This window comes from Coloeus monedula (assembly GCF_965178545.1).
Source record: "Coloeus monedula genome assembly, chromosome: 14".
NCBI classification, from domain to species: Eukaryota; Metazoa; Chordata; class Aves; order Passeriformes; family Corvidae; genus Coloeus; species Coloeus monedula.
The window spans coordinates 11,072,264-11,090,680 of NC_138794.1; the positions used below are offsets into that span (position 1 = coordinate 11,072,264).

At 47.0% G+C, this 18,417-nt stretch overlaps 1 protein-coding gene across 2 annotated transcripts in view; it reads right to left on the minus strand.

The window, feature by feature from the left end:
• Nucleotides 1–1,333: 1,333 nt before the first annotated feature.
• The window catches only part of MEGF11 (multiple EGF like domains 11), a gene marked incomplete at its 3' end in the record, with an annotated part of 188,187 nt that continues 171,103 nt past the window's right edge, over nt 1,334–18,417 (minus strand). Inside the window, exons 19-22 of one of the 2 annotated variants that reach the window (XM_082291018.1) lie at nt 12,644–12,710; nt 7,877–7,933; nt 1,740–1,946; nt 1,334–1,494 (exon numbers count right to left, since the gene is read on the minus strand). In XM_082291018.1, coding sequence (XP_082147144.1) covers nt 1,334–1,494; nt 1,740–1,946; nt 7,877–7,933; nt 12,644–12,710 — 492 coding nt within the window. The remainder of the gene's footprint in view (nt 1,495–1,739; nt 1,947–7,876; nt 7,934–12,643; nt 12,711–18,417) is intronic. The other variant, XM_082291017.1, reaches the window with a different exon arrangement.

Consider the following 18,417-nt stretch of genomic DNA (forward strand, 5'->3'; position numbering starts at 1 on the left):
GTGAGCAAACCCACGGGGCTGGTGTTGTCCTCTTCTGCTTCCATCACACTGGTGAATGCGCAACAGAATATTTTTTATATTTAAAAGGCAATCAACTTGCTATTTCCACGTTTGCCTAATAAAATTACATACTTAGAGTCAATACTACTTCATGCTCAAAATCTACAAGGAACTAACGGCAAGTACTCTACTTTTCTAGGTCAATAGAGGTTATAAATTAAAAAAACAAGTATCATGGTGGCTCAGTCCAAAATTTTACCATGGGTCAGACCCTTAATAATTACTTCACAAACAGCTGCTGAAAAAGAAAACCCAGCTTCAGCTCCATTTAATGACATTTCAGGTAGAATCATCAATGGATAAAGTTGCACTACATGGTAATGCACATCAGATTCAGCGGTGTCATCAGTGGCATGCTGACAGTGAATCATGAAGAGATGGTTTGGAAAGATGGGAGAGAGAAGCCGATGTGGCTCAGCTTTGGGAAAGGAAATGAAACCAGGGCTGGTCTGTGCAAACCTGCAGTGTCCCGGGCAGGAATTGAAGGGGCAGCAGTTTAAACTGCCTGATAGATCTGCTGGATTTAGCTACCAAAAGAGAAGCTGCGTAAGGAAAATCAAAGCCTACCTGTGCCAATCAAAGTTAGAAGTGTGGTAAGATGGGTGTTAGACTCATTGTGGAAACTCCATTCATTAGCAGAGATCGGGACATTTGGAAAGATTTTAAGAACTGCACAGAAAGTGTCTGTGTTAATAATCCTCAACTCAAATTCTCTGGTGCTGAATATAGAGATGACAATCTCAGTGCTGATTACCAAGTGTGATCTGCACAGGTTGCACTTGGTGATGGCAGTAAATGAGCTTTCCAGACAGTGGAATGACAAATTTCCCTGCTCGCGTTCAGAAAAATGTCCATTCCCATGACAAAGATGAAAATAAATTCCAGCGTATTCCTAGTCACCTTGTTCCTAACAGTAAAAGGTTTCTTGATTCAGTTGGTAAAAATGTACATCTTGAAGTCCTTCTACTTAGCATGTTTTTGTGGTTTTATTTTACAGCAAAGCCAGGGTTAGAACACACACCACGGAGCATGAAGACACCTTCCTGGGGTGATGTACTCCAGTCCCACGTGGAGGAGGCTCTCGTTAGTTCCAGGTACCCATATAAAAATGTCTATAAATAACATCATGCAGCAGCAGTTGGCCCAAGCTGATGTCATGTTAGGTCCTTGCCAGTCCGCAGTCCCTCAGCAGCATAGGAAAGGAAGGATCGGCTTCTCCTCTGCTTCCTCACAGTCTGTGTTGGGAGCATAGTGCCCAGTGAAGTCCATCCCTCTAAGACTGCTTGTCCCAAGAAGGCCCATGTGTCGGGCTGTGCCGGACGGGGAGCAGGTCGTAGTGACCAGGAATGTGACTGTTCCTAGGCAGGTCGTATGGATTCTGGAGGTAACTGGCACTCCGACTGCGGGTGTCTTGGACTATGCTGACAGTGGGCTCTGGGGGAGCAAGGAAAACTGGGTTGTGGTGACCAGCAGTGGTCCCAAAACTCCTGATCCTTGTGGGTCTCTTCCAGCTCAGGACATCTACCACTGTGGCTCTTAGCTCCCCAAACCAACACACCAATGCTCAGGCCTTCCCCCCCGCCAGTGCCTCCCTGCTCCATGCCAAGTCCAGGCTCCTTGTGCCAGGACAGGGGAAAAACAGCATTTCCACCAACCCTGCTGTGCCACCCACTGCTTACCAACTTCGTAGATATTTTTATTGGCTGTTGATGAAGTTGGCATTTCGGAATATGGGGACTCCCTGTGACCAGGCGATTTCATTTCCACGTAGCTGCTCTCGGAGTGTTTGCAGGTTAAAATGGGGGGGTCTTTAATGGTGGCGTATGGGTTTTCACTGCTGTTCAGGGAACAAGTGCTGGAGCTGCACACAGATTCTTTCATATAATCTGCAAAACAAGAGTGGAGTGGGATTGTTAGGGTCGTTAGCACAATTAGGTTAATTACAACTGAGCCTCTGCAGGAAGGCTGAGGGGGACAAGGGGGCAGGGGATAAGGAAGATCCTTGAAGCCTCCAGCACAGACACCCGGCGCTTGTACTCTGGGTGTTCCAGACCATTGCATCCACCACTCACTAGCAGGAAAGAAATGAAAACCTGCTCAGTACTGAAGGTTTTCCTGTGAAAGGTTCTAGTTGTCGTTTATTGTGATACTTAATTTGAGGTGGCAATCCTTTCCCTCCCTCCCCCTAATTCCTACAGAGCCATGTTCATCCCACTCCACCTGCCCTGCAGACCCAGGCATGGCCATGGGCAGTCAGATCTTCTGCTGGGACCTGGGGTGCTCAGCCAGCTGCAAGGTGAGTCCTGGGGCCTTGGTCACATCTAGTGCCCTGTGCTGGAGTGCACAACATTACCACAGGCTCAGAACTGCACCAGTACAGCCTCTGCATGTGCAGTCCCTGCCGGTTTTGGGGTTATCCAGCATCCTACAAACAGGGAATGCTTGGGTTTCCACAGAGGGGGACAAGCCTCCATCTGAGCCTCACTTTTGCTCTGCTTTTTTTCCCCCCTTTGCTGTAGACATCTCCTGCTCCTCTTCCCTGGACTGGAGAGGAGGTGACAGAGGCACTACATGGGGACAACAAGGTTGGCATGAGAGCTGTGACCACTGGCCTGCCTGGTCAGTGATCCTGGCTGGGATAGGCCAGCCTGCTGCAAGGTACAGTGCCAGTCTTGCTTCAAAAATAAAAAACAATAGAGAATAAATAGGTCTTAACATTGACATTCAAGAACGTGCCATTGCTGCTGTGTGCATCCTGCTGGGCAGTGCCAGTAATTTAGAATTAGAGCGATGCAATGAAAGATGAGGCATTTTCTTGTGCTGGGTTACAGTACAAAGGCAGATCCTGGTATATATGAAATACTCCCGGTGAAATAGGGGGACTTGCAAAATAGCTGCAATCCCAGCTGCCCCCGCTGTCTAGTATGGGAGACAAAAAGAGAAATTCAGGTTAAGAAATAGACAGACAACACGATATCGCTTCTCCGCTCCAAACCTCAGCTCTGAGCCTGCCAGCCCCATCCTGCTCCCTCACGTGCCAGGTTTTCTCCACTGTGTGTGATTGTCCCTCCTTCAGCTCTGGGGTTGTGTCTGTATGTGTGTCTGTATCCATCACCCCTGGCCTGGTGCCCTTGGTCCTGGTTCAGCCCTGAGGGAGGTGCCAGGTCGTGCCTGCCACCTGCAGCCACGGGTTGCCTTTCTGGGTTCTGATTTCAGCAAGTCTGGAGAGCCCTCAGCTCCCAGGGTCAGTGAAAGCAGCTTGCTGGGAAGCTCCATTGCACACATACCAGCTGGGACCATCAGGGATGGGGAGACTGGCAGAGAGAGGCCTGGCACCAGTGCAATGTTTATTTAGTTATAAAACTTAGAAACTCCTCGTCTGACATCAGCGTCGGTGAGATGAGCAGTGCCTTTGCTTCCAAGTGAGACATGCCTGGTTTAGCACATGACAGGAGATGGGAACCAAGGCAACACCGACATCCCTTGGCTGTTGGCTGCAGGGTTTGTCCCTCCAGTGTCACCAACCCCATCCCGGTACAGATCAGTGGAAAACTGCCCCATCCCATCCTTCTACGGAGAGATGGAGCAACCGTGTGAGACCAAAGGCTTCTGCACATGAGTGAGCTCAGTGTTGGCTTTTGCTGTGTATGTGACTTAAATCCAGGTGCCAGAGTCTGGGATTAGTTGGTGTTAGAGGTGAGGAAACCACAGACAAACAAACAAAAGGCTCAGCTCCACCTGCCAGCAAGTTGCAGCTCCTGAAGGCTACTGCAGGTACATAGGGCTTATCAGGAGAGCCCGGGCAGCCTTTAATCAGCCAGCTCTGCATTTTGGGGTGAGGGGACATGAAGATTATCACCAACTTGCTTCTCCATTTCAAGCAGTGCTGCTGAGCAGATGCTCACAGGGTGAAAGTCAGGATTCCCTGTGTGCCGCAAGAGCCCACTGCAAAGCATTCTCTGTCGGCACCACAGCTGGGAGCAAACAAATCAAACCAGAGCTGGGTGTAGAGTCAGGAAATGTTGATTATAAAGGACTGCTGCTACTACAGCAAAGAAGGGCAGAGTGACAATTTCTGCTCCTGCAGAGCTGCAGCTGCAGGTAAATAGCTGTGTGGTTTGTTTATGGAATTGGGCACATTGGAGCTGGCAAAGGCAAAAATCCCAGCACATCAGCTGTTTTATTTCATCCAGCTCAGCTGCTTTTATCTCCCTAAGCTAAAATTCACCTGTACTGACATTACCTCCCAGAAAGGTGTCCCTCAGCCCTTCCCTTCCCAGGACCAGTTGGAAGAGACCAGCGAACACCACTCGGGCTGCCCAGACTTCTTTGGCCTCTCCCAGGAATTGCCTTTTCCCAGGAGATACTGAGAAACAACGTGCCCGAGAGCCCATTCCTGCTGACGGAAACATGAGCTCTGTGTCTAGCTGGGATCAGACCTTTGCTTTGGATGCAATATATTTTATGGAGCACCAGTGGATGTTTGGGATTCTGGGTGCACCAGGGAGTCATTAGCCCTCAAGAAACATTATGTGCAAGATCAGGGAGGATTTAACTCTAAAGGCTGTAGAACTGCTGAGTTACTTTGTTATTAAGGTCATTTGGGGATAATTAAGAAGTCTGGCATCAATTGTCAAATTTTGTTTCATGAATTAATTTAAGCAGAACAAGCGTATTTAGAGATCCCAGCCCATGGTGCTGCAAGCTCTGCCCCACAGTGCTGGGGCTCACTGGAAGCACTCAGTCAGCTGGACTTCCAGAGAAATTTTGGGAATACGCTCTGATTTTGAAGTCCCTGCCTTCTGTGTTGCCTGGATACCGATCACCAGACCTTTGGAGGGTTTATTTTTGTTAGCAGGGACTAGAAATGTCCCTCCCATGAACTGGGTTCCTCTCTTCTGCCCTGAATTTCCCCTGGCATCTTGATGATCAGCCTTGGAACCCACAGCCGAGATGGAAGTGATGAGAAGAGGTGCTGCATACAGGTACAAGGTGCTCTCCTGCTATTTAACCCCATTAGGGATGAAGTGCCTGTGCTGGCTGCTGTCCCTAACCAGGCCAGCCCTGGCTGCTGCAGGGACAGTGACACAGCAAGGACCCATTACTGCTTTTCAGAGTGACACAGGAGTGGGGGCACATCCTGTACAACAGCCAGGGGAACCACTCTGAGCCCTGCATCCCTGGGATCAGTGCTTCTCTCTGCTGGGATTTTCCTGGCTCTTCCACAAAGCATAGGGTATTTTTCCCTTAAAATGGTAGTGCCTGAGGTCGTATCATTCCATCAGTGCAGCAGTATTCATTTAAAAAACAAACCTCTAAAACCAAAGGACTCAGCTGAAAGGAAAAGTTTGGGAATGGTATCACTGAGCACCATGCACAGGAAAGAAACTGCTCAGAAACCTGCTCTGAAAGCCCTCATGCCTGTTGAGCCCCTGTCACCGGGTGCCCCAGGGCTCAGGGCTGGCACTGTGACATCCAGCTGCTCTCTGCTGCTGTCAGACACTGGGCTTGACACCTGGCAATCCCACACCTCTGTGCCTGACTCCCTGGAGCTCCACAGCAGCTCAGCCACCACACCCCTGGTGTTGGGCTGCATAGGGGACCCCCCTCTGCTGGTGCCCTGCTCTGGGCACAGCCCCCAGCTCCAGTCTTAGAGACCTGGGGAAGCAGGAGGTGGCCCAGGTTCACTACAGCCTGGCCTTAGCCTCAAGACCCCTGTGCCCTCTCCCTGCAGGGTTCTGTCTGCTCCAGGAGTACTAGAGACCACTTCCAACTGCAGGACAGGCTGTCCCCAGTTAGACCACACTGGTGGGAGAAGACATGGTTTTAAAGTGGATGAAAGTACATAAAAACCAAGCACCCGTCTGCCAAGTCTTTTTGCTGACAGAATCCAATTGTTTGGGACTGGGAGTTTCTTTCTTTCCATTTTTCCAAGGAATGTGGTGAATCACGGCCTGGCAGAGCAAGGAGAGCTCACTCTGAGCGTTGGGCACATTCCCAGCTCCTCATGAGAGGAGACTCCCCTGGGACTGGCAGTGCCCACACTGCTACAGAGCCCCAGGGCTGCCTGAGCCCAGGAACTGACCTTCAGAGGGGCCTTGAGAACCTTCAGCCAGCCAAAGGCAGCTGCTTCTGAGAGACCTCAGCTCCTAAGTGCCTGCAGGTGAGCTCCCAAACATCCCTGGGAAGGCAGGTGTGTCCCTGTGTCCCGGCACCCTGCCCCTGCCAGTGCCAACCCTGCCTGTCTGAGACAGCTGAGCAGCCACAAACAATTCCAGCTGTGGCTTCTGAGCCTGATTTCTCAATTTTTAAGGAGATAAACATGTAAAGGAAATGGTTCAGATCCTAAAAATTAAACAAAATATGTAGCAGCAGAAAATGCATTTCACAGTTCACTGTCATTGTGATTCTTTTTCTCTGACCCCACTGGTCCCCCTCTGTGTGATTGTGCCTATGGATGGGAGTTCCTGCTGCATGTGTTTAAAGCACCTTTAAACTTAGTAAACACAGTAATTTAGTTTAAACTAATGAAGTTAATAGCTCCATGTAAAGAGAACAACTAGTTCTATTACAGTAAGAATTTTCTTTTGAAAAAGAGAGTCATTGAAGTAGCTGAAACCAGTGGATTGAGTATTTTGTATATCATGAATTACATATATATCATATACATGCATAATCCATTCAATATTTTAGCTTTATCAACAAAGGATTGGTCATGGCTTCTTGGTTTCCTTCGGTGATTCTGTGTGGTAAGGTGATGTTTTAGCAAATATTGCATCTTTGTATTTTGAAAACAGCAGCTACAAAGTGATTATTGATCTCTAGGCCTGGCTATAAGCTGATTAATGCTTTTTATGTGGAATAGCTTTCGATATTCCTTGCTAGTTGAGACAGAGGTCTGGCTCTGGAGCACCTCAGCCATGGCAGGGCAGTGGGAGTCTGGCAACAGCACCAACTGTCCCGGTGACTCAGCCAACACCAGCCCAAGCGCATTACAGGAAGAGGCTGTGTGGTATTTCCCTCCTCGGCTCACTGAGGGACATTCCCAGACGTAACAGCCTTGGATTCAGATCAAGGACCTCAGCCTGAAAGCTGCCTGTTCCCCAGGAGACAGATTCCTTGCTCCATCTTCTGGAGCACAAGCTCAGCGTGCTAAACCCCAGCCCAATCTGCCAGGAGCTCTGGGAACTGCTGTGCCAAAGTGCTCCCGTGGTCCAGACGTAACTGGAGTATTTTGAATGTAAACCCGGAGGGAAAGTGAAATGTAAAACCACTGGCCCTGTGCTCGTGACTCATCTGAGATCCCGTTTTAGACCTGCCCTGGAGTCAGTGCCTACAACTGCTGATGCCAGAGTGAGGGGACCTCGACCTCGAGGAGGGCTCTTCTCCAGCTCTGCTCTAAATCCCTCTCAGCAAAGGGCACGAGCAGGGGCAGCTTCTTTCCTGGGGGCTTGCTTTAAGCTCAGGATGGCCAGGAGCCATGACCAGGGAAACACCAGTCTGCCACCAGCAGCTGCCCCCAGAGCCCTTGTCGGTGGTCGGTGGGTCCTAAAGGAATGTGCTCTGGCCAGCTCCACCTGCCCCTCCTGCCCTGAGCTGAGCCCTCCCTTTCGCCTTGTGCTGCAAAGCCCGTGGCCCTGGGAAGCTTTGCATCCATAATTCATGGCCCAGGAGTGCTGGGAGCCAGGCAGGCAGCTCGTGTGGGTGCTGGCTCTGTCCCTCCCTGCCTGCACCGCCTCTCCCGGGCTCCTATCTCACCTCTTCTAGGACACCCTCCTCACACCTGGGCAGGGTTCTGCAGCTCTGGATACCATACCTTTGAAGCTTTTTTCCATTATGTATGTGTTCTGACGTCTATCCATCCCACAAGCACCTGCATAAAAATGATATATAATGGAAAACAAATAAATATTTATGTAAATTGGATTGCTTTGACTACTGAGCAGCATATATTCTTCCCTCTAAATTGTACATCAAGGCCGTCATTTAGGGAGGCTCTTAAGCACATCCTCAGCTGTAAGCACACACTCAGCTCCAGCGGGGAGTCTGTGCACGCCTGGAATTATGCATGTGCTTAAGAGCCTCCCTGGAAGGGAGAGCTCTCTGCAGCAGGGTTACCAAGAACAGCCATCCATCAGGAGATCAGGATAAAAACCATCTGCTGAGACATTCATTACTGGAATGGTGTGAAAGAAGCCTAAAACATGCCCTTTCAAATCTGAGTCTGCAGGTTGCGTTGCAGCACTCTGTGACTAATTTTAGGCTTTGTTTTGTTTGTGGAGAGTGTATTATTAACTTGCAGCCTTAGACTCTAAGGCGTGTACAATCTTCTTAAATTACCTACTCTAACTTTGCTCATGAATTTGCACAGTTCAGTAACTGATGTGACAACAGTCCCTAAGTGACCACTGTGCTCTGACAGCACAGTCCCAGGAGCAGAGCTGACAGCAAACAATTCTGCTTTGTGTAGCTCCAGAGGAACTTGCTGTTCCTCACAGAAGCTGAGACAGAAGGGAATGGGGACCTTTTTACATTTTCACTCCCGCAAATTACCCTAGATATCAATCAAAAGGAAAATCTAATGTAAGCCTTTAAATATTTTTAGCTATAGAGTCTCGTATTTCCTATTGACTGGGACAATCAATACAAATTTGGTTACTGAGAAATGTCTTTGTGGCTTATGGGATTCCCAGTCAAGCAACTCAGTTACACTGGGAAAAGAGCCCCACAAACAGTGTGTCCCAGACGTCTCAAAGTTATTTGTCCTTGTGTGTCCTCTGGTCTATGCAGAAAAGTTGTCATGGCCATGGGCAATGCTGTACCAGCCCCTTTTTCATGACAGCTTCATTTTTTTTTTGCTAAATAAGGGAAATGACTAAATTAGACATTAAATGTGCTCCTGGCACATCAAAGACAAACCAAGCCTTTGCTCTGGTTCTCCATGCCCATCCCTGAGCACAGGAAAGGGACTGGTGGGACCTGACTGGCTCTCTGTGATGGGGCTCTTCTGGCCACGAGTGACCCCCCCCAGTCCATTTGAGCACCTTCTGCTTTGTTTTGCAGCCCTGGTGCTGAGACAATTCCCAGACTCACCCTGGTGCAGAGGGCAAGGCAGACTGGGAGGTTTGGGCAGCTCTGTACCAGAGCAGGATTAGCTCTGTGCTCTTTCCCTCCTGTGTTCTGCTTGGGCAGAGTTGGAGCGAGGAGGATGGAGCGAATTCATTCCTTGGCCGACAGCCACAGGGCTGGGGCTCCCTGTCCCAGTAGTGGAGCTCCCCAAGGCCATCCCTGGGGATCACACGTCCTCCCCCTGCCAGGGCTGAGCAAATCTCCAAGGGCAGCAGTGTCCAAGCAGTCTCTGGGGCTCACCCCATGGAGCAAGGCTGGGAGGAGCAGCTGGAGAGCTCTCAGCTGGGGTCCCAGGGGGAAGGGGCTGTACCCATGGAGAGGCAGTGACAGGGAACAAAGGGGACCCAGGCTGACCCATGGGAAGGTGCATTGCCCTTGGGAGGGACACACAACCCCTCAAAGCCTTTCCCAACCTATTCCCTGTAATTCTGCCTTTAGTTTTCTCTTTTATCTGTTACAATACTGCGGGTTTATGACCCATTTTTTTGTATTCACTGAGTTCCTCGGGAGGTGAAATGAATAGTGGATACGTTATTTTTTAAACTGCAGTAGTAGTTAATGTGAAAAAGTCCTAAACAGGCCAGGGATCTGGCACTTCAGGGAAGTCCAGGTTTAAGTTTGAAGCTAAATTATCTGCTGGGGTGAAATCAGAATCTCAGCTGGAAATAGTTTTCCACACCTTTTGGCTTTGAGAAAAAAGTGAAGTCAGCTGTGAATCAAACTTATAGCCTTTGGTCCTCTGGAATAAATGCAGCTTTGAGTCACTCCGTTGTGCTGCAAATCCTACTTTAGTCTCTGCATCCAGGACTGCTGTTGAAAAAACATTCCAGATAAACCCACCCCTGCTTGCAGCTGCTCCAGCTAATGAGACAAGAACCTTTCCTGAGCTCAGGTCAGTGGTTTAGGAGCTTTGACCTGCTTGGGATGGGAGCTGGAAGCTGGGCTCTGCCACTGCTCAGTGCAGACTGGACTAGAGCAAGAGGGATTACTCACAGGGCAAATAATTCCGGTTCTGCAACACGAGACAGAGAAAATGCAAGGACAAGCCATTCCCTGAAACAAGGACTAGGCTGCCTTGGGCAGGCAGTGACACACAGAAGGGTGACAAAGTCACCTCTTCTTGGCACCACAGAGTCCCCGGACTCTGATGTCCGAAGCCCACATCCATGGGAACAACCTGTACTCCTCCCTAGACTCCACTGAACAGACACAATCAGCTCTCTGATAAAGCCTGCTATTTGAAGCTCACAAGCAAATGTTCAGCAGTAAAAATACATGCTTTGTCCTTGCATCTCCCGCTTGGAAAGAACACAAACCTGGCAAAAAAAGTTCTGCAAAACAGGTAAAACACCGGCAGTCTGGTGAGATCCACTGCAATTAAGAAAATCCTTATCACTGCAGGTTTTAGGAGATGAGTGTTCGGGTTAATTTTGATGTGGATATTCTTACAGTTTCCTTTCCCCAGCTATAATTCATATTTAGGCCACTTGCAGTTTCTAACAGGGTACAGGCATTTCTGGGAGCCTGGTGCTCCTCATCTGCTGGGTCCCGTCCTTTGGGATTGCTGCTGCAGCCAGGGTACTCGCTGGCTGAGGAACCAGTGGAGAGTTTCCATCCCTTCCAAATTTCTCCTCAATTTCTCCTCCATTTCCCTTTCTCTTCCCCACCTTTGTCTCACTCACACATCTGCTCTCCATGACTCTTCACAGGGTCACAGAAGAGGAGTTGGGCAGTTGTCCACTGCTATTTTAACTTTTTAATTGAATCTAGCCCTGCCCAAGGCTTGGCTGCTCTTCCAACACGAGTTGGAGCATCTGTGTCATAAAACTAACGCTGATCATGGGATGAGAAGATGGAACATGTTTTTAACTGTAGTACTTCCATGTGTGACGCAGTTCGAAGGTCAAGATTCCCTGTGTGGCTTTATTAATCTTAACTTTTATTTTATGTTTATAATTCCAAGTTGAAAATTTTCACTCTCTTCTGAAATTTGCACAAGAGGAACCTGCAGCTTTTATTGCACAACAGCAATAGCAAGAAATGAAAACTTTTTATTTTCATGTAAAAATGGCCTTGATCTGAGCAAGGATTCAACATTATGAAAGTTAGCATGAGCAGGCATTAATTCTGGAACTAGAAAGAAAGAAAGAAAGAAATCTAATTTCATCAATTAGTTTGAAAAAAGAAAGTAAAAGTTATCTTGGATGCAAAATGCTGTAGGAAAAAATTGAGTATTTTGCTGGAGGCCACTTAGCTAAAGTATTTATCACTTCTAGATCATTCTTGCTGCAGAGGCATTTAGCATCGTTTCTGCTGGTAAAATAAAATGCATGAATGCAGGACAGATGTGGCACATGGGGAGCTCAGGACAGCACACTTAAACACAAATAAAGCAAATAGTGTGTACAAAAAGCAGCAAAATGGTAAAAGGAAAATTAACTTGGTTTGAGAAGCATTTGGAAACCCTCCCACACAGCCCCCTCCATGTCACATACAGATAAGCGCAACAGTGGTTCTGCAGCTTATTACACAGAAAACATTGATGGTTTTAAGGATGAAGAGATTTTGCACTGAAGCTTGACAGGTTTGTGATTTTCCTGATGCAAGGAAGAGTTATCTTTGGAGTGAGGCATGGTGTGGGACCAGGGGCAGTGGCAGGGTGTGATGCCTGGTGCTGCCCTATGTTCATTCCTTTGCCGTGTGAGCTGTGAGATAGTTGACCTTAAAAATCCTGTAATACTCCTTAATGCTGCACTTTCCTTCCTCCTGCATATTTTCAGTGAGATATTACTAATCTCAGTAAAGGACAGGGCAAATGCTTTCGGCCACTGACAAGCCAAACTCCAAGTGCTCAGATAGGAAAACAAATAGCATCCAAAGCACTAAATCTGGGCAGGATTTGAGCTAAGAGCTGCTAAAAACCCTGTTAAAACTCAAGCCAGGGAGAATGAACTCAGAACAGGCAATTAAACTTCACTCTTGGCTTGGTTGCACTGGCTGGTGGTTCAGAATTGCCATGGAATGATTTACTGAGCGATAACAGAGCATTGCACACCCCAGCTCCCACAAAGGCTACACACCTTCATCAAGATGCCAGTATTTAGTGCTAAGCTTTATTAAGCATGAAAGGAAAAAAAAAATTATGCCAATTTTGAATTTTTAATGTCCTGAGTTAGTCCTTAAAAAAACATGTATAGATTAGATGATAGTGATTCGACAGAGCAGCCTTGGATGGGAGACTAAAATGAATATTGACTCTGCTTTCCCAGTCTGTGGTTTGTGGTAAAGGAAACAATTTTTAATTCTCCATCTTTCACTACTGGCAATTCTGGTTGTGAAATAAAGACAACACCAATATTCCTCATTATTGTTAATGCCTTTATGAAGGGCTGATTTGGATTTGGAATTGCTCAAAAGTCTACTAAAGTGATTAAAGTGTTTAAAAATTACTGACCTAGTTCATTCAGATAGCTGTAGGGTCTCCAGTCTGCAGTTTCTCTGTCAAGGATTTTGTTACTGAGCTGTTCAAAAAGTATGATAATGGGTTAATACTGGAAGAGACAGACAGTTCCCACCCCAGACTACAGCCCAAGGATGTCCAGAATAAAAATGGGAGGTGACTCCTGCCTTGGCCTCACCATCTCAGCCCTTTATCTGTGTGAGCTGGACAGTTGTTCACTAGCATTAGGGAAAATCACAAAGGAAAGTCACTTCACCAAGCCATGAACACAAACATGCTGGAAAACACAGGATCTCCTTTGGAACCATGACCTGGATGCCTGTGGACATGGAGTGACACGCTCCAAAATAACCCATGGAGATGGATGGATCAAACCCCCTACACCAGCATGCAGACAGGGGCTGCTTGGAGCTACAGGATCTGCTGAGACAGCTGTGGGTTCAGTGACAAGAGATGCAAGGGGGACATGAGTTCTCTCAGTTCAAGGAAAATAACTTTGGCAATAACGGAGTACAAAGGCCTGTGTGGATCTGCCAGCGAAGAGGAGAGTCCAGGGCTGCCCTCCAGGTGCTGCTGCTGGGACAGCATCTCCCAGAGCATGCAGTGGAAGGAGAGGGGCCTCTACTTTGGGGGTCCATGGCCCCACTGGGCTGGGACAAGCAAAAAATGCTCCACAGTTGAGTGGTCACCAGCTGAGCCCTGCAGGGAGGGTCTGGGAATTGCTGTAGGTGTTAAAACTGCTGAGTTTTCCACCTAGCATCATTCCCTTGAAAGCCACACCTGCTGGAATACAGCTGGTCCTTAGGAAGTGTCAATTCAAGAGCAAATCCCAACCTTGTTTCTGAAGAGTTATGAAGCCATCATTCCCCTTATGTCATCATTGCCCTTTCAGACTGGGAAGCCTCCTGCTGTGTTTGGGAGCATTCAGCTCTGCTATTTTACTGTATTTACAAGAAAATGCTTAACAAAAATGAGGTTAAAATTAAAAGAGAGCATTCAAAATTACCACATTTCATTTTTCATGATATCTCATTAATTTTTGCTTAGCTGTCTCAATGGGTTTTTAGACCTGGAACCAAAAACCCACTGAGGTATTGAAGCCTATTGGGATATTAAACCCCAGCTGGCACTCAGCACCTACAGTGACATTCTAAGGGCATTTTCACCCCTCCACAGCCCTATCCAACAGCCCTCAGTGCCACTGCCACCCAATCTCGGGATGCAGCATCCCGATGTTGTCCCTGTGGCAGGGGGATGAAGAGCAGATATGTTTGGAATGTGGTCACTGGGAGGAATTAAACCCTTGGCACCATCAGTTCTCCTCAGCAGAGCCCATGGCTTCAGTCTTCTCTTCAAAACTTACAGCCAGAACACAAATGCTGATTTTTCAACCCAGCTGCACCACTTAGAGCACATTTATTAAAGTCGGGGTTTCTATTAAAAGCTGTGGGTTTGCAGGATTTATAAATCAGCTCACAAACCTAAAATTTGGCATGAAGACCTATGGGCTAGAATTGATTTTTTAAAATGAAATGATTTGGGGACATTTCTAAGTTTTTCTGAATGCAGCAATTAGGAAGAAATGTGATTATAGCTGTCTCTTTGTGCTACTATAATTTCTTAACACACTGTAATTTGTTAACTTTTTTTTTTTTTTTAAGATAGAAAATACTTCAATTTTTACTGTGAAGCAAAATTGCTTTTCTGGAGGAAGAAATCCTTCATAGTTAATTTATCCATTAAAATTCCAGGCTGGTAATTTTAGCAATTTGGTTAAAACTACCTCATATCTGGCAACTTTTCCTTTAAGATCAACGAGATACCAGCCTGAATAAAGCAAAGTCATTATCTGCCTGTCTGAAATAGCTGGATAGATGACAGTGGCCACTTGATCACCACCAGCCATTTGTCACTGCTCAGGTTTTTAGGTCCATGGTGATTAGGCAAAGAAGTGCTGGCAGGAATTCCATCATACTTTTATCTTCCAGGAGAGCAATCAATAATTTGCCATTTATTTCCCTGACTACTGACTTCAGATCTCCCTGGTCCAAGCTTGTGCTGCTCACTTTTAGATGCCCATCCTGAACATTCTGCAGCCATTCTGTATTTTCAGTCCTCCTTTTTCTTGGGCAAGTTTTAGTCAAAGGTACTTTAATGATGCTTTCTGTACTGAATTCCTTTTTATTAGCTGGGTGACATCCAGTCAGACCATTTCCAGTGACCTCTGTTTTGCAGTTTCTAATTTTATGTGAAGTCTTTGGTAGAATTTAGAACTTCCTTTAATAGATGTGAAACTGCTGGCTTTAAAAATTCAGGACATCTAATAGCAATTGATTTTTATGATGTCTGCAGAAACCAACACCTGGACTTTTGCTGCGATGCTGGAAGGGAGTGAGGGTGGAATTATGTGCTTTGCAAAATCTCAAGGTGAGAATCCTCCATTTGCTTTTGACCAGTGCAGCAGCCTCATCCTTTACACAGAGGATTCTTCGCAAACTTTGCAGCACTTGGTAAAAGTGAGATGTTTTTACTTCATGCACAACTCAAAAACTCAAATACAAAGCTGGCATTGAAGCCCCGAGAGTGGTTCTGTGAGTGGTCCTGCCTAACATCCTTTGAGCAAAATAGGTCCTGAAATCTGGTCTGTAGCTCCAGCAACGAGAGCTCTGAAGTAAAGACATGGGTATGGAGGTAAGTAATCTCTGTTTATGTCCTTTGGAAATTTTTGGTGCAGTAATTCTGGGGCAAAAGTTCACCTGAGTTCATGTCTGATACTCCTTGGTAACTTGCAGCATCATTACTAGTTGGTGCTGCACATGTCATGAGAAAAAGGCCAAACCTACTTGTAGAAGAAAGGTCAATGTTTGGCTTTACTTAAACTCACAGTAAGGTATCTCTTGACTCCAGCATTTCCCCCAAGGTGACTTGCCAAGCTCAATCCCAAGGGAAGGGCAAAGTGCTGGGAGTTAAAAACCTGTCCTGAGCTGCTGGAGCCTCCTCCTGAACCTCAGAGCTGCAGATCATTCTTGGGGACCTTGCACAGAGATGAAGCTCAGCCCTACAAGCTCCTGCTGGCACCTGGCACAGGCCTGGGGACAGGACTGGAAGGGCTTGGATCACCCAGTCCCTGTGTCCAGCTGCCTTTTACTGCAAACACCCAGGCACATGATCCCTCAGAGAGCCGATCAAGCTCCATTTTAACAGTAATCAGGTTTCTTTGTCCCATTAGTCTTCCTGGAAAGCTATTCCAAAATCTCACTGACCTGATGGTAGAAATCTAATTTCCAGCTTCAATGCATTCATGGCCAGTTCATCCTCATTTGTTCTTGTGCCAGCTCTGTCATCTCACTTAAATAGCTCTCCTCCCTCCTCGTGTTTACCTTGCTGTATTTATAGATGGCAATCATGCTCCCCCTCAGCATTCATTTTGCCAGATAAAAGCAGCCAAGCCTTTTTTCAGTCTCCTCACAGGCTCCCCCTTATCCTCCTCCTTGTTTTCCTCCTGCCCGTGTTCCACAGAGACTGCTGTGCTCTGCTGGCACAACCACCCAGCCCCAAACACACTGTGGGGGGTTTAATGCCTCCACTGCTACTTGTCTCTCAGCAGCTTCAATGATTCACCTTCAGGATCCTGAGCAGTGGCCTAATGTCTGTCTGGCAGAGGGGGAATGAGGAGGCGAGATCCTTCTCCCTGCTGAAGCTTGGCCCTGCTCCTGTCCTGTGCAGACAGACCCGTGTCACAAACTGTCCCCAGTGCAGTGCTGGGCCCTCCAGCTCCTGCTAAATCCTCACCCACCCCCTTCCATCCAGAGGTGCCACCCTAAGAACTGCAGCAGGGTCAGTACACAGTGCTGGGAGCCCTGGCCTAGGATTCTGGAGATGTGAGAGGGATGGGAGAGGAGAGAAGGAAGGAAATAGGAATTATATATGTAGAGTTGGGGGAAAAAGGAGACTAGGAAAAGGGACACGAGGAAAAAAAAAAGACAATAGAGTGGAGAGATCACCAAGAAAAGAGGGGAGAAAAGGCAAAAGCCACAGAAAGGAAGGAGAGAAGGGCAGGGAAGCACAGGAGAGAAAACTCTTCTCAACCCTCCTCAAACTGGATGGGGAGGAGTGGCTCCAGCCCATCGCCTCCAGGCCTGATCTCCTCGGAGCACAGGGAGGATAACACATCCTGGGCTCTGGCTCAGCACATCAGAGACTCTGCCATTTTTTTTCATTTTGCTTCTGTGCTGGCTCCTTTGTGACCCCAGCTGGCACTATAAGAAATGAATCCTCCATGTACAACTTGTGCACATTTCTCTGCAGAAAGTGAGAATGGCACCAGGCAAACTGATTTGGAAATGAACTCGTTAAGGCAGCTATTAGGGCTTTATATGCTCCTTTGTCTTACTTGGCTGCAGAGCTGCAGACAGACAAAGTGTATTTTTGGCCATCCTCAGCTATTCAGTACTGCAAAGCATTCTCATTAATAAGTGAGATGGTGGGAGATCTAAAGGAAATATCAAGCCATATATTTTGATAAATGCCCTGAAAATACCAGTTCTATTGGTCTTTCAGTGCCTATCAGGACAACCTGACTGACTTCAATGGCCAGAGCTGCAGCAGGGGGAGCAGCTTTCGGGCGAGTCCCAAAGCACCACTTGGGGATTAAACCTTTCCAGCAGCTTAATTTTTGAAGTAGTTCAGTGAGAAGATGGCACTGCAGGCTGGGAATCCAGGATAGGTGCTGGCTTTGACCTTTTTAGAATTCATTTAAATTTCTGCAAAAGGATTAGTGGTCCAGATGGACACTCATCCTAAATTTGACATTTATGAGCGTTTGCACTTTCAATTTGGGGAGCAAAAATTCAGGATGCAAGGGGACCATCTACATCAAAAAACATATTTACACATCTGTCTAAACATTTCTCAGAAATCTCTGGAGCCAGCCTTTTTATTACATTTTAATGAGATTTTCTTTTAATAACCAGAAATGACTTACAAGAGCACATGTAGAGATATTTTTGCCTGTCCTATACAATACTGTCTTTTTTTGCATTAATCTTGTTCTTATGGCATTCCAGTCAATAGTTACATTTGGATTAAGGTGACACAGCCTGAAGTGCCATCATTTTTGAAGCTGACGACCTTGATGAAATCAACTGCATTTCCTTTTTCCCCTGCTCCCTCTGCTTTGCCCCACCTGGGCTTATTAAGGCTCCAAAGAAGTGCTGTTTTACCATTTGCCATATCTAAATTTACTGCAAAAGTACTGAATTAAGTCACAGTGTTGTTCATGAATGGTCTGAGGGAATCAATTGCAACAAATGATAAGGAAGGTGCTCCTGGATGTTCCAGCGAAAGGGTTGGAATAGCTCTGCTGGAGAGCCAGGAGTGACAGCAGAGCTCCCAGAAGTGTCCCTGGATCAGTCAGGACAGTCCTCAAAAGCACCCCAGGGACCTTCTTGCATCTTTCTGATCGTCTGTGTCAGCAGGGAATTTGCGTGTCTACTGATGTGGGAAACAATGAAACAGCAAAGTGAGATTACTGATTAATGCTTCATTGATTTACTTGTGTTGTGTTAATGGATAATTATATTTATTGAGTTATTTATCTCTTCTGAGAAGCAAACATACCTTAGAGTTGCTAAGACACCAAGCCAGACAGGCATGAGACTCCAGTTCCCATTCCCAGAGATTGGGAAGATACAGGGAGGGGAAAGCCAACCTTTCTGTGTCTGGGATGTCAGGAATGCTACCCTGGAGTTTTAAATAATGCTGGCAGA